This window comes from Ornithorhynchus anatinus, chromosome 1 (genome assembly GCF_004115215.2).
Source record: "Ornithorhynchus anatinus isolate Pmale09 chromosome 1, mOrnAna1.pri.v4, whole genome shotgun sequence".
Taxonomy (NCBI): Eukaryota; Metazoa; Chordata; class Mammalia; order Monotremata; family Ornithorhynchidae; genus Ornithorhynchus; species Ornithorhynchus anatinus.
Genome location: NC_041728.1, coordinates 138189454 through 138215657, shown reverse-complemented (window position 1 = coordinate 138215657; position 26204 = coordinate 138189454). Strand labels below are relative to the sequence as shown.

Sequence of the window (26204 nt, the reverse complement as noted above, 5' to 3'; positions counted from 1 at the left end):
CAAAGTGAGCATGGACAGAATAAAGATTTTTCTTCCTAGCATTACTCCTGGTAAATTTACAATTATAAAATTTATGTACATTTCTTACATTCTATTGCTGCCTCTGCCTTACAATTGATTTTGGTGTTTGCAACCTCTGAGAGATTGTTAGCTCCTTGAGGGTAGGGATCATGTCTACCGTTTCTACTGTACTATAATCTCAAGCACTTAATACAGGGTGCTGTCCACACAGTAAACATTCAGTAAATACCACTGATTGACTGACAACTATCTCTAGTGTACTTTCCCAATGCTTAGTACAATACTTAGCATAAAGTAGACACTTAATCAATGTTATTGATTGAATAAGACTTCTCTGGAGCAGCATGGTGTAGTGGAAAGAGCATGGGCCTGCGAGTCAGAAAGTCATGGGTTCTTCTCCTGGCTCTGCCACCTGTCTACTGTGTGGCCTTGGGCAAGTCACTTCACTTCTCTGTGCCTCAGTTATCTCATTTGTAAATGGGGATGAAGATTCATTCATTCAATAGTATTTATTGAGCGCTTACTATGTGCAGAGCACTGTACTAAGCGCTTGGGATGAACAAGTCGGCAACAGATAGAGACAGTCCCTGCCGTTTGACGGGCTTACAGTCTAATCGGGGGAGACGGACAGACAAGAACAATGGCACTAAACAGCGTCAAGGGGAAGAACATCTCGTAAAAACAATGGCAACTAAATAGAATCAAGGCGATGTACAATTCATTAACAAAATAAATAGGGTAACGAAAATATATACAGTTGAGCGGACGAGTACAGTGCTGTGGGGATGGGAAGGGAGAGGTGGAGGAGCAGAGGGAAAAGGGGAAAATGAGGCTTTAGCTGCGGAGAGGTAAAGGGGGGATGGCAGAGGGAGTAGAGGGGGAAGAGGAGCTCAGTCTGGGAACGCCTCTTGGAGGAGGTGATTTTTAAGTAAGGTTTTGAAGAGGGAAAGAGAATCAGTTTGGCGGAGGTGAGGAGGGAGGGCATTCCAGGACCGCGGGAGGACGTGACCCGGGGGTCGACGGTGGGATAGGCGAGACCGAGGGACGGCGAGGAGGTGGGCGGCAGAGGAGCGGAGCGTGCGGGGTGGGCGGTAGAAAGAGAGAAGGGAGGAGAGGTAGGAAGGGGCAAGGTGATGGAGAGCCTTGAAGCCTAGAGTGAGAAGTTTTTGTTTGGAGCGGAGGTCGATAGGCAACCACTGGAGTTGTTTAAGAAGGGGAGTGACATGCCCAGATCGTTTCTGCAGGAAGATGAGCCGGGCAGCGGTGTGAAGAATAGACCGGAGCGGGGCGAGAGAGGAGGAAGGGAGGTCAGAGAGAAGGCTGACACAGTAGTCTAGCCGGGATATAACGAGAGCCCGTAACAGTAAGGTAGCCGTTTGGGTGGAGAGGAAAGGGCGGATCTTGGCGATATTGTAGAGGTGAAACCGGCAGGTCTCGGTAACGGATAGGATGTGTGGGGTGAACGAGAGGGACGAGTCAAGGATGACACCGAGATTGCGGGCCTGCGGGACGGGAAGGATGGTCGTGCCATCCACGGTGATGGAGAAGTCTGGGAGCGGACCGGGCTTGGGAGGGAAGATGAGGATTGTGAGCCCTGTCCAACCCGATTTGCTTGTATCCACCCCAGCGCTTAGTAAAGTACTTGGCACATAGTAAGTGCTTAACGAATACCACAACTGTTATCACTATAATTCCTGTGGCTTTCATGATCATGTGGGAAAAAACAAACAGAGAAGAGTGTTTTTGCTCTGGAGGCAAGCCTCTAAGACACTCAGAGTTTGACCTAAAATGAGGTCAAAATTCAACTGACAATATTTGATCTATGATGATTTTCTAGCCTCTCAACTCTTTCAATGTTTTATTTTAATGGGGCCTACAGGAACAAAATTCACTCTTTTACAAAATGTGGCGCTGTACCATTAAAGCTTAGAGTAGTCACAACTATGGCCAGTGAGTCTCTTTGTTCCCATATATGTAAGTGGAGGAAATAGAATTAAATAAAAGAAGCATCATCAGAAGTAAATGAAGCATGCTGCTGCCATTTACAAGAGGCACATCTCCTCAGACCTTTTCATTACTTCCTGCCAGAGACTTCCAAGTATTTTCTTACATTGTTTTTTCCAATCAATGATGCATTTTAGTTCACAACAAATTATCTGTAATGATTTAGTGCTCCTTAGAAAAACAAGTGACAATAATACTTAATGGCTGTGATCTCCTCTACTGCACTAGTTGGCAATTAGATGGTGCAGGGCCATTAATTTTTATTTGGCTTTCTCCAGGAGATGTTTTTCAAGGGCCATGTTGCAAGGCCACTGGCGTAAAGGCATAGAATTTGAATTTGACCTACACATCTCTCTCTGTTACACCACCCTTTTGGTAAACACTGCATTGCTTTTTTTTTTTTTTGATGTTTCATTCAAATGAGATGCCATGGTGTGCTTTTAAAGGACAACAGACTGTTGAGAGAGAGTTTGGTCTGGTGCAGGAAATTTAAATTCAAACAAAAAGCAGGTATTTTATTTCTGGTTCCAGCACTGACCAAAAGAGAGTCACATCAGCATATTGTGATTCTTCTACTTTATTCATTGGGGGACAAAACACTGGTCCCATATTGTACCTCTTGGAAGCTTTGGTGGAAGTTACAAAAATAATGCATCTATACAGATTTACTAGTAGGTTGGTGCTTCCTTCCAGGAGAGACCTTACTTTTTACACTACTAAAATATAATTCTAGGCACTGAAATGGCGTCCTCCATGACACCAGGCTGATCATAATGATACCAAGCATACTGCTACTCAGATTGGGTCCAGTTCCTTTCACAAATGGGAATACCAGTCTAAGAGGTTGAGGGAACTGAATTTTAACCCTATTTTACAGATGAGGAAATTGAAGCACAGCAAAGTTGAATGATGTCCCCAAGATCACTCAGCAGGCAAGGAGAACCAGGTCACGAATCCAGTTTCTTGAATCCTGGCGTGGATTACAAAATGCTACAAATGGAGCACAGTGGCTTAGTGGAAAGGACACAGGCTTGAGAGTCAGACGAGCAGGGTTGCAATTCTGACTCCATCATGAGCCTTCTGTGTGACCTTGGGCAAGTCACTTAACTACTCTGCTTCTCAGATAGCTCATTTTTAAAATGGGGATTCAATACCTGTTCTCCCTCATACTTAGACTGGGAGTCCTGTGTGGGACAGGGACTGTGTTTAACCTAATCATCCTGTATCTTCCTCAGAGCTTAGCACAGAGTTTAATACAGAGTAAACCTTGGGCAAGTCACTTAACTACTCTGCTTCTCAGATAGCTCATTTTTAAAATGGGGATTCAATACCTGTTCTCCCTCATACTTAGACTGGGAGTCCTGTGTGGGACAGGGACTGTGTTTAACCTAATCATCCTGTATCTTCCTCAGAGCTTAGCACAGAGTTTAATACAGAGTAAATGTTTAACAAATACCACAGTTTTGCTGCCAGTCTCAGGCACTTTCTCTCTAGGCCAGACAGTCAAACTAAAAAGTCCTTGGGCTAAAGGGACCATAGGAATACAAAATAGAAATAACCCAGTTAATAGTTATTTTCTTCAAAACTTTGTCTAACAAATATTGTAGACTGTTCATTAACAAAATATTCTGGTCTCTGGCTCATAAAAATCATTCTTATGGTGGATTTACTAAGGTTTCCTTTTAGCAAGAAATTTATTTCAATTATAAGGAGACCATTCAGGGCATTCACTGCTTTAAGCTTTTCACTGTTTCCTCTGGCAACAGAAGATGACTTGGATCATTAAAATTTCTAATACTTGGGGAAATTTTAGAGTTCCTCCTTGGTCCAAAATAGAACTCCTCATCTTTCCACCCAAACTCTATCCTTCCCCTGACTTTCCCATCACTGCTGACAGCACCCACCATTCTCCCAGTCTCACAAAACCCTAACTTTGGCATTATCCTTGACTCATCCTTCTCATTCAACCCCTATATCCAACTGGTTTCCAAATTCTATGTGTTCAACCTTCACAGCATTGCTAACATCCTCCCTTTCCTCACCTTCCAATCTGCTACCACATTAATCCAAGCACTTATCCTATCCTGCCTTGACTACTATATCAGCCTTCTTACTGACCTCCCTGCCTCCTGTCTCTCTCAGCTCTAGTCCATACTTCACTCTGCTGTCTGGATCATTTTTCTTCAAAACCATTCAGTCCCTGTCTCCCACTACTCCAAGAACCTCTCCATACACAGAAATTCCTTTTCAAGGGTTTTAAAATACGCAATCACCTTGTCCCCTTCTGCTTTGCCTTTCTGATTTCCTACTACAACCCAGCCCACAATCTACTCACTGTATCTCAATCTTGTCTATCTCACCAACAACTCCTCACCCATGTCCTGTCTCTGGCCTGGAACTCCCTCCCCCTTTGTAGCCAAGAGATGACCACTCTCCCCACTTTCAAAGCCTTATTAAAATCACATCTCCTTTTTTCCCCACTTCCTTCTGTGTCACCCTTGCACTTGGATTTATACCCTTTATACATCCTATGGTCAGGCCCCCCAAATTTATGTACATATCCATAATTTATTGATGTATGTTAATGTCTGTTTTTCCTCTCTAATAATAATAATAGTGTTGGCATTTGTTAAGCGCTTACTATGTGCGGAGCACTGTTCTAAGCGCTGGGGTATACAGGGTCATCAGGTTGTCCCACATGAGGCTCACAATCTTAATCCCCATTTTACAGATGAGGTAACTGAGGCACAGAGAAGTGAAGTGACTTGCCCACAGTGACACAGCTGACAAGTGCAAGAGCAGGGATTTGAAACCATGACCTCTGATTCCCAAGCCCGGGCTCTTTCCACTGAGCCACGCTGCTTCTCTAGACTGTACACTTCTGTAGGCAGGGAACATATATACTGATTGTTATATTGTATACTCTTTCAAGGGCTTTTTTATGGTATTTGTCAAGCTCTTACTATGTGCTAGGCATCATTCTAAGTGCTGGGGTAGATACAAGCTAATCGGGTCGGACACAGTCCCTGTTCCACATGGGGCTCAGAGTCTTCACCCCCCATTTTGCAGATGAGGTAACTGAGGCATGGAGAAGTGAAGTGACTTGGCCAAGGTCACTCAGCAGACAAGTGGTAGAGCCAGGACTAGAACCCAGGTCCTTCTGATTCCCAGGCCCATGGTCTATCCACCACGCCAAGCTCTGCACACAGTAAACACTCAGTAAATATGATTGACTGATCAGTTGCCAATTGAGGTTAGTAAAAAACATGGTACAATGTGAAATTCAGCTAGAGAAAAACAAGTCGAATGAATGAATGAGGCTTACTTCTCATTATGGCTAGGGAACCTGTCTGCTAATTCTATTGTACTCTGTACTCTCCAAAGCGTTTAGAAAAGTGATCTGCACATAGAAAGTGCCCAATAAATATCATTGATTGATTGATTATTGGAGTAAGGAATGCAGCCTGAACCTGCTGACATTTATAACGAGCTATTTAAGGGAGTTGTGAGCCCGCTGTTGGGCAGGGATGGTCTTTGTGCCTAATTGTACATTCCAAGAACTTAATACAGTGCCCTGCACACAGTAAACGTTCAATAAATACGATTGAATGAATGAATGAAAGTTAAGGCATCGGCTGCCCCTTCCTCTCTAAGACTACTGCAGACACCATTCCAGAAAAGAAGTGGCAGAAACATCAAAATGCAGCTCTGATTTGTAATACTGGGATTTGTGTTTGCTCCACCAGACACCTCTTAGATTGCAACCTCCTCTGGAGCATGGACTATCTTCATCTGATCAGTTTTTGGTAGGGTTAGGGGTGAATGTTAGGAAAGAATGAAAATGCAGGAGTAAGTGAATGGTATTACACTTTGGTGGTAATAATAATAATTGTGGTATTCATTAAGCACTTACAATGTGCCGGGCACTGTACTAAGCGCTGGGGTAGATACAAGCAAATCGGACTGGAAATAGTCCTTGCCCCATGTGGGGCTCACGGTCTCAATCCCCATTTTACAGATGAGGTAACAGAGGCACAGAGAAGTGAAATGACTTGTCCAAAGTTACACAGCAGACAAGTCAGAGAGCTAAAATGGAGATTTAAAGACTTGGACCCTAGACACAGCTACTTTTCTTCTCAAGGAAGTGGTGAGCTTACTGAGAAAACCTAATGGGCTTTTTCAGCAATGCCAGAAGAGAGGCTTTTTACAAATTCGGGGTATTCTTTTTATTATTATATCATGCTGCTGCAAGCTGGTGTACTGGTGCAAATGTCAGACAAGTTAATTGCATCACAAATCTTACCGTAACATGGTTATCACAGAAGCTCTGGTTTAATGATTCTATGACTTACTAGATGTAATAGTCCTTTGGCTAGTCAATACTGGTGCTTGCTTTGCAAACTACACATTTTGCTAAAATCTGCTTCTGAAAACAATTCTCGTAAGCCCTATTAAGCAATAAAATCTAAGAGCCCATCACATGGCATTAATTCATATGGTGTTTTGTTTTGTTTTTTAGTTTTAATATGCTCCTTTTTTCTCTCATTCCTGATGCTGATATACTTTCTTACTATTGTAATTTAGCATTATGTGACATTAGTGAAGCAGATGGCAAATGGTTTATCAGTATTGGGTGGTACAATCTACATGATTGGATGTCAGAGGATCCTACTGCCGTTTTTTATTAATGTATGGAGAGTTTAACCCAGCATTATTTACTTGCAACAGATCATCTTGATTTATATATGCCCACTTAACAGGGAAATTGAATACGGAAACTGACACAAAGTTAGTCCAAGCAACAAAACTAGGATCTACAATCAATTTTTTGCCCCCCAACCCATGTCACATCACCTTTCCTTATAAGAGGAAAAAAGCAACTTCTAAGCTCATATCCATTTCTGTTGTTGGTGCCAAACCAGTTTAAAGCTACACAAGGAAATGGTTGGCAAATGTCCACTGTATTTACTTGCATAATTGCACCATTTTTTTGGCCTAATTTCTGCAACCACCAAAAAGGGCAGGAGCTGCTACATGTGGAATTAAGTACAGAAATTGTGGAAGCACAAGAAAAAGCAGGGAGAAGAAAATGAGGAGGAAAAGGAGGGGAGAAGGAAGATAAAGGTAGATGGCACTTGAGACTGCAGCTTTTATTGAACTCTCCTAAGTACTGCATATATGAGACTCTCTCAATCAATCAACTGAATATCTTGAACACTTCCTGCATGTACAGCATTCTACTAAGCACTTGGGAAAGTACAATATCACAGTATAAAAGAGTTGGTAGGAATGTTCCCTGCCCACAGTGAGCTTACATTCTAGACACTCTAGCAATTACAGGAAGCCTCCACTCCCTTCTTCTCTTCCTACTTCAGAGAGGGCCAGTTTTAAAAAAGCAACTCATCTTCCAAGTTAAGAACCTGTCTCTTTGTCCTCTAGGCTGTAAGCTCATTGTGGGCAGGGAATGTGTCTGTTTATTGTTATATTGTACTCTCCCAAGCGCTTAGTACAGTGCTCTGCACACAGTAAGTGCTCAATAAATATGATTGACTGACTGATTGTGTTCTGACCCTTCTCTTTTTTTCTCCAGCACATGCAGCTCTCACTGTTTACAACTATTACGTGGCATCAGAAAAAGAAATATTTCCTCTTCAGAAATTAGGAAAGAGATGATGAGGAGAAAATTTTGTAAATGAATATGGTATTTTTGAACCAATCAAAAACTGCTTCCGCATGACAGATTCTCAGCTTGTACCAGGTTCTAAGAACCATCAAATGCCACCCTGAGGCCCTGAACACTTTCAGTTTCATCCTGTTATTCAGAGTATCATTTTGGAACATTTGAAGAATACCCTCAGTGAGATGACAGTTACTTGAGCTATTAAATTTGATTTGGGGAAATAAATATGCCATTTCTGCTTTTCCATATGCCTGTAAGCATACTAAAAACACTTGGACTAAGCTCTCTTGAGGTGCTGTGAGTGGTAGGATACCATGAAAGGGAACTAAGGTGATGGCTGGAGCCCACATCATCTCATTTTCCTGGAGTTTGGACTTGCGGTCTAGTCCAGCTTCGAGTCCTTCCTAGAGAGCCAGGATCAGGATTATGATTATTGGGGGGCCTCTGTAGAGGGGATTCTGATAACTGGATCAAGTGCTGCCCCAGAGACTGGGATGGTCAAGGGTCAGGCCAGATATGGAGGCCCACATCCGATTCCTGGAATGGAACTAGTCTGGCTTTTGGGAGAAAGCGGGTAGAAGGAGCATCTGGGGTCAATGACCCTTTGACTCTTCTCATTTCCTTCTGTCACACCAAGCTGTGAGAACCACCCGAGGAAAGAGATCCTGGGAGCTGCTAGAATTAAAAATTTCAAATGACCAGTTAATTAGAGAAGAAGCATTGGCTTAGGGGAGTGAACTTGGGCCAGGGAATCAGAGGACTCAGGTTCTAATCCTGACTTTGCCACATGCCTACTATGTGACCTTGGGCAAGTCGCTTAACTTTTCAGTGCCTATGAGAAGCAGTGTGGCTTAGTGGAAAGAGCACGGGCTTGGGAGTCAGAGGTCATAGGTTCTAATCCCGGCTCCGCCACTTGTCAGCTGTGTGACCTTGGGCAAGTCACTTAACTTCTCTGTGCCTCAGTTACCTCATCTGTAAAATGGGGATGAAGACTGTGAACCCTAAGTGGGACAACCTGATTACCCTTGTATCTACCACAGTGCTTAGAACAGTGCTTGGCACATAGTAAGCGCTTAATACCAACATTATTATTATGTTAGCTTAACTATAAAATAGGGATTCAATATCTATTCTCCTTCCTACTTAGACTGTAAGCCCTGTGTGAGACAGTATGAACCTGATTACCCCGTATTTTCCCCAGTGCTTAGAACAGTGCTTGACACATAGAAAACACTAAGTAAACACCACATTATTATTGTTATTATTATTACTTATAGTCCTTTCTCTCAAAAACACATGGGCATCAAAAAAATGACTTCGGGGCACATATACAATACAGATAATTAAACCCAAGTCTGTCTGCCTTGCAATGAATTGGCTCTAAATACCTTGACTTAGGTGTAATGAACTCTGTGCCACTATGCTAAAATGGTATGAACTCTGAGATAGAAATGATCAGATTCAAATTCTTTGTTCTGCCACTGACTTTGGACAAGTCATTCTGAACTACAATGTCTTCATTCACTGACTAGCAAACTGAGAAGAGCACTTTGTGTAAAGGCATAGAAAAGAGACTACAAAGAGAGAAACATGCTAATTTCTAAATGCCTCAAGAGAAACATATTGCACTTGGACTTGAAACCTTTATTCACCTCTCTTTCAGCCCCATGGAACTTATGTATGTTTCCATAATTTATTTATTTATATTTCTGTCTGTCATTCCACAGAGAAGCAGCGTGGCTCAGTGCAAAGAGCACAGGCTTTGGAGTCAGAGGTCATGAGTTCGAATCCCGGCTCTGACACTTGTCAGCTGTGTGACTGTGGGCAAGTCAATTAACTTCTCGGTGCCTCAGTTACCTCATCTGTAAAATGGGGATGAAGACTGTGAGCCCCACGTGGGACATCCTGATTCCCCTGTGTCTACCCCAGCGCTTAGAACAGTGCTCGGCACATAGTAAGTGCTTAACAAATACCAACATTATTATTATTATTATTAACTAGACTATAAGCTCTTTGTGGGCAGGGAACATGTCTCTCAAGCTTAATATATAAGCATTTAATAATTACGATATATCGACTGACCATAAACAAGTTGATGTATAATGAAAAGGACTTAAATCATTCTATAAATGAGTCACTTAGAGGGGTATTTTCTTCTTCAAATTCTTGAATGCTTCCTCTGGTAGAAAAGATCCCTGTAGAGTACAGTGTACAGGTGGCTCCCAAAGAACATACCTGACAGACCACAGGTCTCCCCATCTTCAAAGCCCTTCTGAAATCACATCTCTTCCAAAAAGCTTTCCATGATAAATTTCCAGTTTCATGATTCTACATTCCCCAACCACCCCTTCAGCATTTCTGCACCACCAAAGTAATTAAGTACTCAAAACTTGTCTTAACACAGGCCTTATCAGTTAAACCCTAACTCAGTGCACACTCTCCTTTCCTCCCATCTATAATTTCATTCAATTGTATTTATTGAGTGCTTACTGTGTGCAGAGCACTGTACTAAGCACTTGGGAGAATACAAGAATGAACAGACACTGTGAGCTTAGAGTCTAGCGGGGGTGAGACAGACATTAATACAAATTACAGATATGTACATATGTTCTGTGGGGCTGGGAGGGAGGAAGAACAAAGGGAGTAAGTCAGGGTGATGCTGAATGGAGTGTGGGAGAAGAGGAAGGGGGGTGTGTGTGTGGTGAGGGGGAGCTTAGTCAAGGAAGGCCTCCTGGAGGAGCTGTGCCTTTAATAAGGTTTTGAAGGCGGGGAGAGTATTTGTCTGTTGGAGTTGAGGAGGGAGGGTGTTCCAGGCCCTGTAATTCATTTGTGACTCTCTTCCTCCAGCTAGATTATAAACTCCTTTAGGTAGGCAACTTTGCCTAGGAACTACTGGACCCCCCGAGTGCTCAGTAGAGTGAACGGCAAATAGTAGGCATTTAATAAATCATTGCTTGATGGATTGATGTATTCTTTGATTAAGCTAAGACAGCAGGTTTAAATACAGAGGAACCATTATAAATACTTCAGAATTATCAGACAATGGGTGCTTTAGGAGGAATGACCTCAAGGAAGAGCCGCAGGAATCTTTTCTGTCTATTAGGACTTTTCTGTCTCCAACCTGGTTGGCTTTTACTGACAGAACATTCAGTCAGCATTATCTTGTGCACAAGTCTAGCTTCTTAAAACAGTTTTTTTTTCCTCCTCCTAATGGTCTGACAGATCATGTTCAGAAGAAATGAGGTTATGTTGAAAGATATTACATTAAGACCTGATTTGTTGGCGGTTTTTTTTCCAGCTAAGACTGTTTCTGGGTATTACGTTTTTTGAAGGTATTACATTTCTCTAGTTTATTTTGTTTTCCTTACCCTGTTTCAGGATGCTATCTCTAGATACATAGCACCTCAAGCTGTTTTTGATTCATGTACACATTCTGCAAAAATGATCGCCGAAAATTTAAATAGGGTTGCTCTATTCCTTTACTTTGCTACTCTATTTTTAACCTTTATGCTTATGACTAATTAACATCAAACCAGTACCCGAGATACACTCCAATGGAGCATCTTTCCTTTGGGCAATTTCCCGGCATGACTAAAGGATGAAGATGTGGTCGGAATTACTCTCTACACGCTGGTTTCCACATAGGAGAATCAGAATATTTAACACCGAAGAAAATACGATTCACATAAGAGGTACATTTTTACATAAAGAAGGAATCAAATTTAATAGGCTTTTGCGTAATCAGGAGAGTGATTTTTAGTAAGGAAAACACAACGACCTTTTTTCATATTCTGATAGGATGGAACATTTGAACCTGCAACTTACCTCTTGTTTCTGTCCTCCACCTGAAGCATGTAGATCACATCATCGGTGACATGCATTTTGGAGCTGCTGTCTCCCCACTTTAGCTTCAGGCTCTGGGGACCAGCTGCAGCACACTCCAAACGGGGAGGTAAGGGGGGTAATGGCCTGGTTTTGGCCTTAATGACATGACTAAATGGTCCAGCTCCAATTTCATTTACAGCCTGGATTCTGATCCTGAAGAACAAACAAAACGCATGCGATTAAGAGAGACACTCATGGAAATCAATTCCATTATGAATTTGAAGGACTTGTTTTGACTTTACAGAGCAACATGGTCTAGTGGAAAGAGCAAGGGCCTGGGAGTCATTCATTCATTCATTCAATCATATTTATTGAGCACTTACTGTGTGCAGAGTAGTGTACTAAGCGCTTGGAAAGTATAATTTTGCAACAGATAGAGATAATCTCTACCAACAACAGGCTCACAGTCTAGACAGACAACAAAACAAAACAAGTAGACAGGTATCAATAGCACCAAATTAGGTAACTAGAATTATATATATATATACATAATTAATAAAATAAATAGAATAATAAATATGTGCAAATATACACGAGTGCTGTGGGGCAGGGAGGGGGGTACAGCAGAGGGAGGGAGTCGGGGCGATGGAGAGGGGAGGAGGAGCAGAGGAAATGGGGGCCTAAGTCTTGGTGAGGCCTCCCAGAGGAGGTGAGCTTTCAGTAGGAAACCTGGATTCTAATCTTGCCTCTGTCAATTGCTAGTTGTGTGAGCTTGGGCAAGTCATTTTACTTCTCTATGACTCAGTTTCCTCAACAGTAATAGGGGGATTAAACATCTGTTCTCCATTCCACTTAGAATGTGAGCCTCGTGTGACAGGGACTGTTTCCAATCCGATTTACTTTTACCTGCTTCAGCGCTTAGAACAGTGCTTTATACATAGTAATCGTTTGACAAATACCACCATAATAATAAAAAATAACAAAGGAGGTTCCTATTTTTTTAGTAAGTCAATGTGGACAATCGTCACTGGTTTAGCCCTTAAGGATTTATGGCCTTGTGGTTTTTCTGGGGCTTCGGGTGGTTCTGGGAAAGCCTGTATCATCTTCTAGGAAGCACATGGATCTAAGAACCAAGAGATGGGAGTTCTACACATAGGTCTGCCAGCAGCCTGTGGTATGGCCTTGGGCAAGTCACTTCTGTGTTTCCATTTACTCGTCTACAAAATGGGAACAACATACCCACTAGCTCCAACCTCACAAAGCTGTTATAAGAACAAAGTAAGAAAGTAATGTAAAAATACTTTAGGAAAAAAACTGCTATCTAAATTCTTGTTTTCTTGGTTATCCCTCCTTGCATGAGGAGGCAGTCCATGTCTTGTAATATAAATGAAATGAGAAGTGTGCTAATTATAATTCCAGATACAAGGGAAACAGTGCAGCTTTAGTGCAAAGAGCATGGGTCTGGAAGAAAGATGACCTGGGTCCTAATCCTGGCTCAGCACTCACTGTGTGACCTTGGGCAAGTCACTTATCATCTTTGTGGCTCAGTTACCTCATCTGTAAAATGGGGATTAAATCCCATTCCCTCCTACTTAGACTCTAAACTCCTTGTGGGACAGGAATTTTGTCCACTCTGATTATCTTGTACCTACCCTCAAAGTGCTTTCATCATAGTAAGAACTTAACAAATACCATAAGAAAGAGGATCGGACAAAGCTCTTGAGCCCATTTTAATTTAACCAACTTCTACCTTATTTAGAATCATATCTACACAGGTCTAGATTAGTTTGGTTATATTAATGATGCCTGAACCTTTTAGCCTTAGGATCCTAAAACATTTAATATTTTAGTAGCAAATTTAATATAAATGTACAAGCCCAATTTTAATTGCTCTCAAGGTTTTGTTCTGTTTGAGTTTTCTTCTTTTTAATGTGTTCTGAGCCTGGGACGAACTTTTGCTTAAACAGGAGAAGGGGTAAGGGAAGAAGGTGGAACAGAGTTGGTAAAATTTGTCAACTGAAAAAATGACCAAGCCTCCCAGATGTAATTTATGCTTCAATGATTAAAGGCAGAATTTTAAAAAATGTAAATATAGTGCTCACTTTCCCACAACATCTTCAGATAGTTAAAGTAGAATAAGAGAGATGGGAAACTTGAAAATTGCACTTTCATCTACTCCTTACTTTAAATTTTCTTTAAGAGGTTGACATTTGAAAGTATACAATAAGAACATATGAAGTCAGTCAGAGAGCTTTCTGAATTAGGTGGAAATGAAACCTAATAATAATAGCAGTGATAGTATTTGTTAAGTGCTTACTATGTGCCAAACACTGTTCTAAGCACTGGGTAGATACAAGGTAATTTAGGTTGTTCCATGTGGGGCTCAGAGTCTTAATCCCTATTTTACAGATGAGGTAATTGAGGCACAGAGAAGTTAAGTGACTTGTCCAAAGTCATATAGCTGATAAATGGCGGAGCTGGGATTAGAACCCACAACCAACCTCTGACTCCCAAGCTCGTAGCCTTTCCACTAAGCCACGCTGCTTCTCTAATGACAGGTCCTCCAGAATAGTCAAGTTTGTACAGTATCTTGTACTCTTTAATTAATTTTATTTAATCTAGGCTCTTCTTTAGGACAAAAGAAGAGCAAAGAGCAGCAGGTTTCAGTGCTCTTCTGAATCGCAAATGCTTTAGAAATTAGACTCTGCATATCTGACTCTATAAAATTAGCTATCTTCGAAGAACCACTTAAAAACAAAACTAAAACAGGATTGAAGGAACAATGTCTGATGATCATAAACCAAGACGAAATGGGATGGGGCCCTCAACTTCTGGGATATAGTTTCATTTGTTAAAACCACACTAACAGGAATGTTTCTATCAACTTTAATGATAATAATAATGTTGGTATTTGTTAAGCGCTTACTATGTGCCGAGCACTGTTCTAAGCGCTGGGGTAGACACAGGGGAATCAGGTTGTCCCACGTGGGGCTCACAGTCTTAATCCCCATTTTACAGATGAGGGAACTGAGGCACAGAGAAGTTAAGTGACTTGCCCACAGTCACACAGCTGACAAGTGGCAGAGCTGGGATTCGAACTCATGAGCCCTGACTCCAAAGCCCGTGCTCTTTCCACTGAGCCACACTGCTTCTCTATTGTTTGTTTTAATTGTTGTTTGTTTCAAAACTCTATTGTTTTGAACTATCTCAAGCACTTAGGAGAATGCCCTTCACACAAAAAGTGCTCAATAACAACCAGTGGCTGATAAATTAATAATAGCTACCCTGACAAAAAAATGAAAATACTTTTTTTCATTTGCAGAATGTGCAGTGCATGAGACAAGCCATAGGAACCCTGCAATATAAATATATGTCCAAATGTCATCATCATAAAAAAAATTAAATTAATGCATAGACCCATATGCAGTTCTCAAGTTTCCCATTTCTCTGACACAAGTTTTCACATTAGAAAAATTGTTACTTTAACTTTATGAAGATGTCAGTGTGAAAATGAGAACTATATTTACATTTTAAAAAATCCTGCCTTTAATCATTGCTTTGAATTTTGATGTAAATGAAGAGTCCTCCTACTTATATGATCAGGCTTGTCATGAAAAAAATCTCACGTTCTTATTTAAACCTACTCCAGTAAGAATGTAACCCACTACAAAAGAATTATGAAAGTAAATAAAGTTAGCATTTAATCATCTTGAAATGTTTCGACAAATCTGACTTTTTCATTCTTTGGTAAATCCTAAGCTTTAATCATCGCATACAACATATTCCACTCTGCCCACTTGTCAGACGATCATTTGTGAAATAAACAGACGGCAATGCCTAAACTAAATCTGTGCCTGATTGAAGGTACTTTCTACAGTACAATTCAGGACAGTATTTGAATTCATAAAGAAAGTCAAGAATTGACAAGTGCTTTTCCTAAAAGTCCTTATCTCCTTTCAATTTCTTTTTCATTTCATCATATTTTCCCATTCTGCCCTGGTTCACTATAAATGTGAGCCTAAGCCCCCAGGTACATTTCAACAACAGTCTCTTGATATTTCTTAACAGAGATTAATAATAATTATAATAATAATAATGGCATTTGTTAAGTGCTTACTATGTGCCAGGCACTTTACTAAGTGTTGGGGTGAATATAAGCAAATAGGGTTGGACACAGCCCCTGTCCCATGTGGGGCTCAGAGTCTCAATCCCCATTTTATTAATTAATTAATTAATTAATTCATTCATTCATTCATTCATTCATATTTATTAATAATGTTGGTATTTGTATTTGTTAAGCACTTACTATGTGCAGAGCACTGTTCTAAGCGCTGGGGTAGATACAGGGTAATCAGGTTGTCCCACGTGAGGCTCCCAGTTAACCCCCATTTTACAGATAAGGCAACTGAGGCACAGAGAAGTTAAGTGACTTGCCCACAGTCACACAGCTGACAAGTGGCAGAGCTGGGATTCGAACCCATGGGCTCTGACTCCCAAGCCTGGGCTCTTTCCACTGAGCCACGCTGCTTCTCTATCTTTAATGAGCACTTACTATGTGCAGAGCACTGTACTAAGCACTTGGAATGTACAAATCAGCAACAGATAGAGACAGTCCCTGCCCACTGATGGGCTTACAGTCTAATCGGGGGAAACAGACAGACAAAACCAATAGTAATAAATAGAATCAATGGGACGTACATCTCATTAAAACAATAGCAATAAATAGAATCAAGGTGATGTATGTTATTAACAGAATAAATAGGGTAATAAAAAATATATACAATTGAGTGGACGAGCACAGTTTTGAGGGGAGAGGAAGGGAGAGGGGGAGGAGCAGAGGGAAAATGGGGGGAAAAGGGGCCTTATCTGAGGGGAGGTGGGGGGGCAGAGGGGCAGTAGAGGGAGCAGAGGTTAAAGGGGATTTTAAAATCATCATTTTACAGATGAGGTAATTGATGACCAGAGAAGGGAAGTAACTTGCCAAGGTCCACTATGCCATGCTGCTTCTCACTATCTTAACTGAACACCGCAGGCCCACGTGGGTGGGCCGTGTAGCCTGAAAGGAGGACCCACGCCCCCCCCCCCCCAAAACCACATAATCACTGTTGCTCTTGGGTCAGGACCTGCCAATTCTAGCCATAACTACTGGCAACTTCACACTGCAGTTACCACTGGCCCTGATCCAACAGCAGCACCCACACTCAAACCACACCACTGCCAAAGCGGCTCCACCTCCTATCCCTGTTCTGTCCCTGCTGAATCCCTGTTATTTCCCATATCTTTCTTATCTTCCTCCCTCTGCCTTCAGTTGGCACAAAGTGCAGCCTCCATCTTGGCTCCTCTTCTGTTCCCTTTCCTTTTCCAAGGGGCTGGTCGGGCTCATTACGGTTGTCCACCTTGCTCAAAATGCTATGGGATAATACTCATAGCTTCGTCTTGTTAGTGATGACAGCTGTGATGCCCAGCTGAGAAGCAGCGTGGTGCAGTGGAAAGAGCACGGGCTTTGGAGTCAGGGCTCATGAGTTCGAATCCCAGATCTGCCACTTGTCAGCTGTGTGACTGTGGGCAAGTCACTTAACTTCTCTGTGCCTCAGTTCCCTCATGTGTAAAATGGGGATTAAGACTGTGAGCCCCACGTGGGACAACCTGATTCCCCTGTGTTTACCCCAGCGCTTAGAACAGTGCTCTGCACATAGTAAGCGCTTAACAAATACCAACATTATTATTATTATTACTTGCTTTTTGCTATTGTTTTAAACACTATAATCAAAATACAAACATATGAAATGTCGCAAATGACCCAGGCTGATGAACCTACAACAATGAGAAAAACCGAAACACAAAAAAACTCTCTATTCATGAATATAAACTTTGTCCACATGCTATTTTCATTTCACTATAGGATTCATTCAGTCACATTTATTGAGGCTTACTTTATGCAAAGCACTGTACTAAATGCTTGGGAAAGAACAATATAATAATATAATAGATATTCCCTGCCCACGAGTTTGCAGTACAGAGGGATAATCACCTGTATAGAATATAAGATAGAATTTCTTATGAAATAATCATCCTGACATAAGAATTTGATATGAACATAATAACTAACACATTCAGGAAGAGCTTATAAGTATATCCTGATTTTTAATATCTTCAATAGATTATATTCATCCTAAAAATATCTCCCTTACTGTTATAACTGAAAAACTATTTATCCTACCTTGAGTAAGGATAGCAATTATGGGTTACTCAAGAGGAAAGAAAATTTTACAGATCCATTAAAAATATTCTTGAGATAACACAAAACATATTTTACACTGGACTAAATTCTTATCATTTGAAGCATGAGTGCCCATATTCTAATTAGAAGTGCAATCATGAAAATGATAGCAATTATATTTATTGCAGACCTCTTTACTTAAACTAAAGAATACTAGGAAATACTGTAATAATGTATTTAAATTCATTAAAATTTCAGGCAAGCTGCATAGCTATCTGTGCAAAGTTCAGAATTTTAAGTCCTGTTGGAAACAAAACATAACTTACTGGAATTTAGCCCTGAGTTCGTAATTCTGCCCTTTAAAATTAGTAGGATGAGTCTAAATTTTATATTGATGTACACAAGCCAAGAATATTTCTGTGATTGTAAATCTTGATTTGGTTTTTTTTTTTTTACTGAAAGAACTGTAATCAAAGATCGCAAATGTTCTACTATCAACCCTAGAAAGTATATAATGCATTCAGGCAATCAATCCACCCACAAAAATGTTTATTTAAATCTTTGGTGCTGCTAGCAAGAAGACCAATTCCATTCATGGCAGTAAAGGGAAGAAATGAAGTCAGAACAATATGTAACTGTTGAAGGAAAAAAAAATTCACAAAAAATACAATATGCTTCAAATGTTTTTTCCTTCTCAATTTTACTTGGAACATCATGATCTACTCAGTCACTTACATTTTCACCTCCTTGGAAAGAGAAAGTTAAAGGTCATTTGACAAAAATTACATCTTCGTCATCGAGAAATATTTCTTCTGACACATTACAATTATCACAATTGCAACTATTTCAGAAAGGTACAGGCATCATCTAAAAGGGATGTTCTAGTACAGAGACAAGCTACCCTATCAACTCCACAAAGGTTGCCACTGAATATGAAATGCCCAATTAGTTACTGACTACCCAATAATGACTGGGACATACATTTTTCCCTGACTAAAGTATAAGATAATCAAATCAGCATGGTGAAAGATCAAATGTTCACTTTTTCCCCCTTGCAATTTCATTTCCTCTTTTCTCGGACTAAGCCTACCTAGCACATTAACCGTATAATTTGGGTTACAAAACTACACTTTCAGTAGGGGTGTGGTGCACTCTACTAAATGCTTGGCAAAATGTGCTGGGATATTAATCAAGAAAACCTTGCTGGAGGAGGTAGGATTTGAATGTGGGGAGAGCTGTAGGGACAGAACTTCACAATCTTGGCTTGAATATGAATGTTGCATTTGTTAAGCGCTTATGTGCCAGGCACTGTTCTATGCTCTGGGGGAGATACAAGGTAATCAGGTTGTCCCACTGGGGCTCACAGTCTTCAACCTCATTTTACAGATGAGGGAACTGAGGCTCAGAGAAGTTAATGACTTGCTCAAAGTCACACACAGCTGACAAGTGGCAGAGCCAGGAAAAGAACCCAAGACCTCTGACTCCCAAGCCCAGGATCTTTCCACTTAGCCACGCTGCTCCTCCCTTCTCAGGGTCCCACCTGGAGACAACTATGGGAGGGAGAGTCAAGCAGAGGCCTGTCCATTCCATCCTAACTTGTCCAGGGCTAGCGAGAAGACAATCTGCTACAAGTCAAAACTCCCTGCTGCTAAGCAGTAGCGGCATGGAAGATAGTCAAAGGCAGAGACTCAAGTTGATCGCATGGAAAGAGGCAATGGTAAGCCACTTCTGTATTTTTACCAAGAAAACTCTAAGGAAACACTACCAGAATGACAGCAAAAGGAGGTGGGGCATTCTGGGAGAGATGTGTCCATGGTGTTGCCATGAGTCGGAGACAACTCAACAGCATAAGACAAGATTTTACTCTCCCAGGCACTTAATACAGTGCTATGCACACAGTAATTGCTCAATAAATACGACTGATTTGAAATATTATCTCATTCAATCATATTTACTGAGTGCTTACTACGTGCAGAACACTGTACTAAGTGTTTGGAGAGTACAACATTAAGCAGACACATTTCCCTGCCCACAATGAGTTTATAGTCTAAAGGTGGGGGAGACAGACATTAATATAAAAAAACCTCAGATATGGGGCGGTGGGGCTGGGCCAGGGGAAGATAGAGGGATCATATCGGTGTGATGCAGAAGGGAGCGGGAGAAGAGGAAAGGAAGAGCTTACTCAGGGAAGGATTCCTGGAGGAGATGGGCCTTCAGTGAGGCTTTGAGGGGAGAGTAACTGTCTATCGGGTTTGAGAAGGGTGGGTGTTCCAGGCCAGAAGCAGGACATTGGTGAGGGGTCAGAGGAGAGACAGAAGAGATCAAGACACAGTGAGAACGTTAGCATTAGAGGAGCAAATTCTGCGGGATGTGTTGTGGTAGGAGAGTAGCGAGGTGAGGTAGGAGGAGGCAAGGTGGCGGAGTGTTTAAAGCCAATGGTGAGGAGTTTTTGTTTGATGCTAAGGTGGATGGGCAACCACTGGAGTTTTTTGAGGCGTGAAATACAAATACATTTTTCACTTTGAATTCTCCCCATCACTTAACAAGAATGGAACCAATATCCCGGCCTCAAATGATATTCCAGCGGTTCTCTGTTTTGAGGGGGAGTGGATACTCCAGTGTGACCTCTGTGCTATAGTTAATATAAATTTCCTATTCCTTAGCAAAATTTATTAGCTAAATTATTGTTTATGCATCTTCCACCAAATGTTCCTTAGGTTTCATTGGGATTATAAAACTTTCTCAATGCCTAAAATATTCACTATCTTCTTTAGCACTATTAAATTGAGCTCTCTCTTTATAGCAGCTCTTTCAAATCTTCCAGGAAGGTAGTGTTGTCTCCTGGAAATCTCATCGGTTTAAGTAGTTAGGATATCTGGATTCTAGTCCCAGCTCTCGACGTAAGAACTTAGTTTCCTCATCTGCAATCTGAGGGTTCCACTTGTCTCTACTTATAAAGTAGGGATGGGTGAAATTGAGGTCTTATCATTTCTGTGAAAATTTTTAGTCCGGTTTCAGCTGAGATAGTTCCGGGGATACTGGCCAAAAAACAGAGACTGAAAAGGTTACAGGCCAAGCAACAGTACCCACAACCTGGAGATACTTCATCCTCTAAGTGCTGATTTACCTCTTCCCCCAAAAGTTGCCCACTGCTTTCCCATTCTCCAGACCTCCAAGCTCCTCCATCTGGCCCCCTCCTACAGTCCTACCTTCTGCTTCACTTAGCCCTCCCCCTCCAGGCATCTTCTTTTCAAAAAAAACAGTGACATGTGAGGTGTTCTGCTCCAGTCGCGCATATCAGTCAATCGTATTTATTGAGCTCTGATTGTGTGCATAGCACTGTACTAAACACATAGCCAGCAGGAGACTCCTGGTTGGATTTTTCCAGATAATCAAGAGTCTGGTTCCGTGTGCTACCTCTTCACTTTAAGAAATGGTCTCATTCTATCTTTAAGAAATGCTTTAATTCTAAGGAAATCAATGTGTAAAAAGAGAAGAAGAAAAGCAGGGACGCAACAGCATCCCGTTCTACAAGTAAAGGAGAATGCAGAAATATAACATGGAAGTTCAACTGGTCAACTGAGATTTTAATATGTCTGCTGAGAAAATTTATCATCGACTGCAATGCTGGAAGTTACTGGTAGGAATTTGTCTTTAAGCCAGATACCTCCCTCAAATCGCTCTCTGTCTGGTTTCCCCGATAGGATGTGGACTGGGGCTCCACAGCCTTGGCAACCCCCTCCCCCATCTTAGGCCACTGCAGATGTTCCTGACTCATCAGAAGCTCTGGTCTCTGATGCAAGGTCAACACCAACCTCAGCCGGCCTACCCCAACCCCATGGGTAACGGGCAGATATTCGAATATACTTTCATTTGGTCTCTAAACTGTATGCTCATTGTGGGCAGGGAATGTGTCCGTTTATTGTCGGTATTGGTTAAGTGCTACTGTGTGCACAGCACTGTTCTAAGTGTTGGGGTAGATACAGGTAATCAGGTTGTCCCATGTGAGGCTCACAGTCTTAATCCCCATTTTACAGATGAGGTAACTGAGGCACAGAGAATTAATTAATTAATTAATGTTGGTATTTGTTAAGCGCTTACTATGTGCTGAGCACTGTTCTAAGCGCTGGGGTAGACACAGGGGAATCAGGTTGTCCCACGTGGGGTTCACAGTCTTCATCCCCATATTACAGATGAGGGAACTGAGGCACAGAGAAGTTAAGTGACTTGCCCACAGTCACACAGCTGACAAGTGGCAGAGCTGGGATTCGAACTCATGACATCTGACTCCAAAGCCCGTGCTCTTTCCACTGAGCCACACTGTTTTCCCAAGTTAAGTGACTTGCCCACAGTCACACAGCTGACAAGTGGCAGAGCTAGGATTTGAACCCATGACCTCTGACTCCCAAGCCCGTGCTCTTTACTCTCCCAAGCATTTAGTAGAGTACTCCGCATACAGTAAGTGCTCAATAAATATGACTGAATGAATGAATGGTTCATGCTTTGGCTCATGCTCACCTGTAGGAAGTTTCTGGAAGCAGATCCTTAATGACGTAACTTGTAGCACTGCCCACGGCAATACTAATCTCTCCAAGATCTATATTATAAGCAATGATTTCAGAACCGTTACTGCAGGGTTCCTCCCAATGGAGTACAAGGCACACGGTGGATGATGTTGGATAGGCATCTACGGTTTCATCTTCTAGGATATAGAGAGTAGAGATAGCATCGGGCACAGATGCAGGGGTCTTACAAGTGACAAGATCACTGTATGGCCCTGCTCCTGCTTGATTGATAGCCTGAGGAAAGAAACAAGGAAAGAAACATTGACCATCATCAAATAATAATAAGGTTTCCCACTGTCATGTCATGGTGTTAGGTTTCACTATATATGCTTGCAGATTACCAATATTTTGGAGCTTAAAATCATGAGAATTTGTCACTGTCTGACATGCTCAGAACTCACTGATATATGAAATCTGTCTGACCTGCCTCTATAGAATTGTTACTTTTAAGGAAATGCCACGTTCACAAAAGAATAAATGATCCTTTTTCCAAGGGCTGCCTTTTGCGGGGGTGGGGAGCACCCTAAATCCATTTATGCTTTCAGAACATCCCTCATTCCTAATAACTGGTCAAATCAATTAGACTCAATATTTCTTCAATGTGGCAGAGTCTAAATATTGTTTATAGCGTCAAGTTTCTTTCTGCCCTGTCACATGACTAAAAAAAGGAACTATTACATTTGGCTTTCACCTAATATAATTAAAACTGTTCCACATGCAGAGACTGTTTAATACTACCACCTTGATTATAACATTTTGAAATACACACATTTCAAAACATCAGTCAACAGGAGTTACAAATCTTCACATTTGTAAGTTTTCTCAGTTACTTATACAAATAGTCAACAACATTGAGGAAAAAACATCATTGTGGATGAAAAGAGTTGACTGTATAAATGATTCTTGGGCACGTGAAATATATATGACAGCCTGCATCTATGTTCTGGATAGAGGTGGCCCAGAAATCCACTTTTTATGTTCTCATAGATCCGCTTTCCCACAACCTTGGAGAGGGGATGTGTTCAAGATGAAGTAGGAATAATAATGATAAGTATTAATAATTAATTATTGTGGAATTAAGTACTTTAGTGCCAAGCTCTGCACTAAGCACTGGGGTACCTAAAAGATAATCAGGTCCTACATGGGGCTCACAGTCTAAGTAGGAAGGAAAAACACGTTTTGAATCCCCATTTTGCAGGTGAGGAACCTGAGGCACAGAGAAGTTAAGTGACTTGCCCCAAGTCACTAAGAGAACATGTGATGGAGCCAGGATTAGGAGTCAGATACCAGTGCTCTTTCCACAAGGCCGCAAAGCTTCCCCTAAAAGTAAAAGTACTGGATCCCCTTTCCCAGAAGAGGAAATGGAATGTCTCAGTAGTTTTTCCTGGCCTTTGTTCCAAAAAGATTCATGATATAAAAATGAATATAGCACATTGTGTAGCTTGTGAGCTCTCAGCTAAAGCCCTATTTAGGCTCTACACAAGTGGATCTAAACATCCAGTACTAGGTACAAAGATGATGCCTTCTGCTGTTTAATGAAGAAATAGAATGCCTATAATTTAATTTGTAAAGCACCCTGTAATACCAAAATGCTTCTACCACTTCATTTTGCCGTCACAAAAGGCAAATATTATTAGCCTTTATTTAGAAATGAAACAGGCACGAAGAGGACAAACGGCTTGCACGTAATAACTCCGGGGGCCAGCGGCAGAGCAGAGATCAAATCTTGAGTCCTCTGACTTCCATTACGTTTTTCACACTTGACCACACTGCCTCTTTCACAAGATCAACCCAATCCTATAAAAACACTCAAATTTCAGTTATAGAAAGTGAGGCTTGAAGAAGTGATAACTGCTATTCACTTAGTTTGTATTATCATTCTTTTCGCTTTCATCCTTTCACTACCTCTGCGGTCTATTTTTCTGCAATCTGAAGAAGTCCTTTCAATTTTGAAAATGTGCTGGGGAAAATTTCCCTTCCTTTGGCCAGCTGGAACTTTAATATTTAGCCAGATTTACTGATAGCATTTGGTCTAAAACTGGGTTTCCATTAAATCAGCAGGGGAGCTATCAGTTCCATAAGGCTTTCTCCCCATGATGCTATGCTCCTCTCTCACTCATTAGGACCTTTCAATTTTATATCTGGGGATATAAACCTTTGGGGAGAGCAGAAAGAATTGGTCTCATTCCATCTTTAAGAAACATTTCATTCTAAGGAAATCAATGCATAAACAAACAAGAAAAGCAGGGACACAATAGCATCCGTTCTGCACATAAAGGAGAATGTGGAAATACAATGTGGAAGTTCACGTGGTTGACTGAGATTTTATTATATCTGCTGAGAAAATTTATCATGGGCTACAATGCTGGAATTATTGGTAAGAAGCAAGATAAGGCGAAGGGACCATTTCCCCACATAATAGCTTCATGACCTGTTACTGCTCCTGAACCCTCCTTGAAACTCTAACAAGCTTTCAAGATACCTATCTCTATGGCTTCATTTCTTTTATATCACAAACCTCCAACTGATTGCTGAGATGCCTGAGTTTAGGAACATTTGGGGATGGAGGATCCAAGGCATTTTGGGTTTCTAGAGAGAAACTTTGAAAATAAGGTTTATATTTAAAACTAACATTTAAGTAAATAATAATTATGGTATTTGTTAAGCACTTACTCTGTGCCAAGCACTGTTCTAAGCACTGAAAAGAGACATTGATTTGGAAAATATCATTTGGACATTTTTGCTTTGAAATAGAAATGGTATTTTGGGGGCATATTCAAATATTATTAGAGTGGAGATAGTGAAAATAGCAGAACAATGGCTTAATATATTACCAACAGAATTTAAGGAATTGGTTAAAAAATCCCATTTGGAGTAGCTCAGAATCATAGTAAGATCTGATTTATTTGAACTGTTGAAACTTTAATAATTTCTTGATTACATACCAATTGTAGACAGATGGGAGATTAATAAGGAAACTGATGGGGAAAATACAATGAACCGTCATCATTACTTATTCCCTCAGGATGTGATCTATAAAGATAAATTAGAATCTTTTACCTGGAGCCTACAGCAATATTGTGCTGCTGATAACAGATCTTTTATTTCAAAGCAAGTATCTGTTCCATTATATACAAGTTCTAAGGATTCTTCTTCTTCTCCCCACTCCAGCCTGTACTCTGAGACATCAGTACCGGAGCTTTCAGGACACTGTAAGGTAGATATTTAAGAGGTTAGTAATTATTCTCTTCGTGTTGCATTGATCAAGCCAGGAGGTGAATTAACATTCAAGGTGACTTCATTACTGGGGAGAGTCACCTCCTCATTTGTGGGAATTTGCCATTTGTTTTCTGGCTCTTGGCTTCCTTTAAGTGAAACACCTAAATAGAAATGATGCAGATACAGTTTCACCTGTGGAATCTGTGTATTTGATTTCTTTATTTCAGGGATGTTTTGGAATAGATGATAAGCATGTCTAATTTATTTTGGATGGTCCAGATGAACCAGCTTTTCAACAGAAGTAGAACGATTCCAACTACATCATACAAGGCATGATTTTATTAAAAAAAAAGTATTTCTCAATTTGTGTTGAAACTTTGACCAGCCAGAGGCTTTGAAGACTCCAAATATTTTCAGAAGTGCTGTGTTTGTTTGCAGGTTTTAGCATACAACAGTCTCATTTACTGAGCACTTATTGTGTGCAGAGCATTGTACTAAGTGCCTGGAAAGAACACAACAGCAACAAAGAGAAACAATCCCTGCCCACAACGAGCTCACGGTCTAGAGGGGGGAGACAGACTTCAGTAAAAGTAAACAGGCATCGATATAAATAAATAGAATTGAAGATATATACATATTCACATAAGTGCTGTGGGGTGGGGGGAGTAGC

At 41.0% G+C, this 26204-nt stretch overlaps 1 protein-coding gene across 4 annotated transcripts in view; it reads right to left on the bottom strand.

Annotated features, from left to right (window-relative positions):
- The window catches only part of FNDC3B (fibronectin type III domain containing 3B), a 418267-nt gene that overhangs the window by 27847 nt on the left and 364216 nt on the right, over positions 1-26204 (bottom strand). For all 4 annotated transcript variants that reach the window (XM_029057950.2, XM_029057966.2, XM_039913103.1 and 1 more), the window contains 3 exons: positions 25376-25525; positions 22269-22549; positions 11531-11743 (listed from right to left, as the gene is read on the bottom strand). In XM_029057950.2, coding sequence (XP_028913783.1) covers positions 11531-11743; positions 22269-22549; positions 25376-25525 — 644 coding nt within the window. The remainder of the gene's footprint in view (positions 1-11530; positions 11744-22268; positions 22550-25375; positions 25526-26204) is intronic.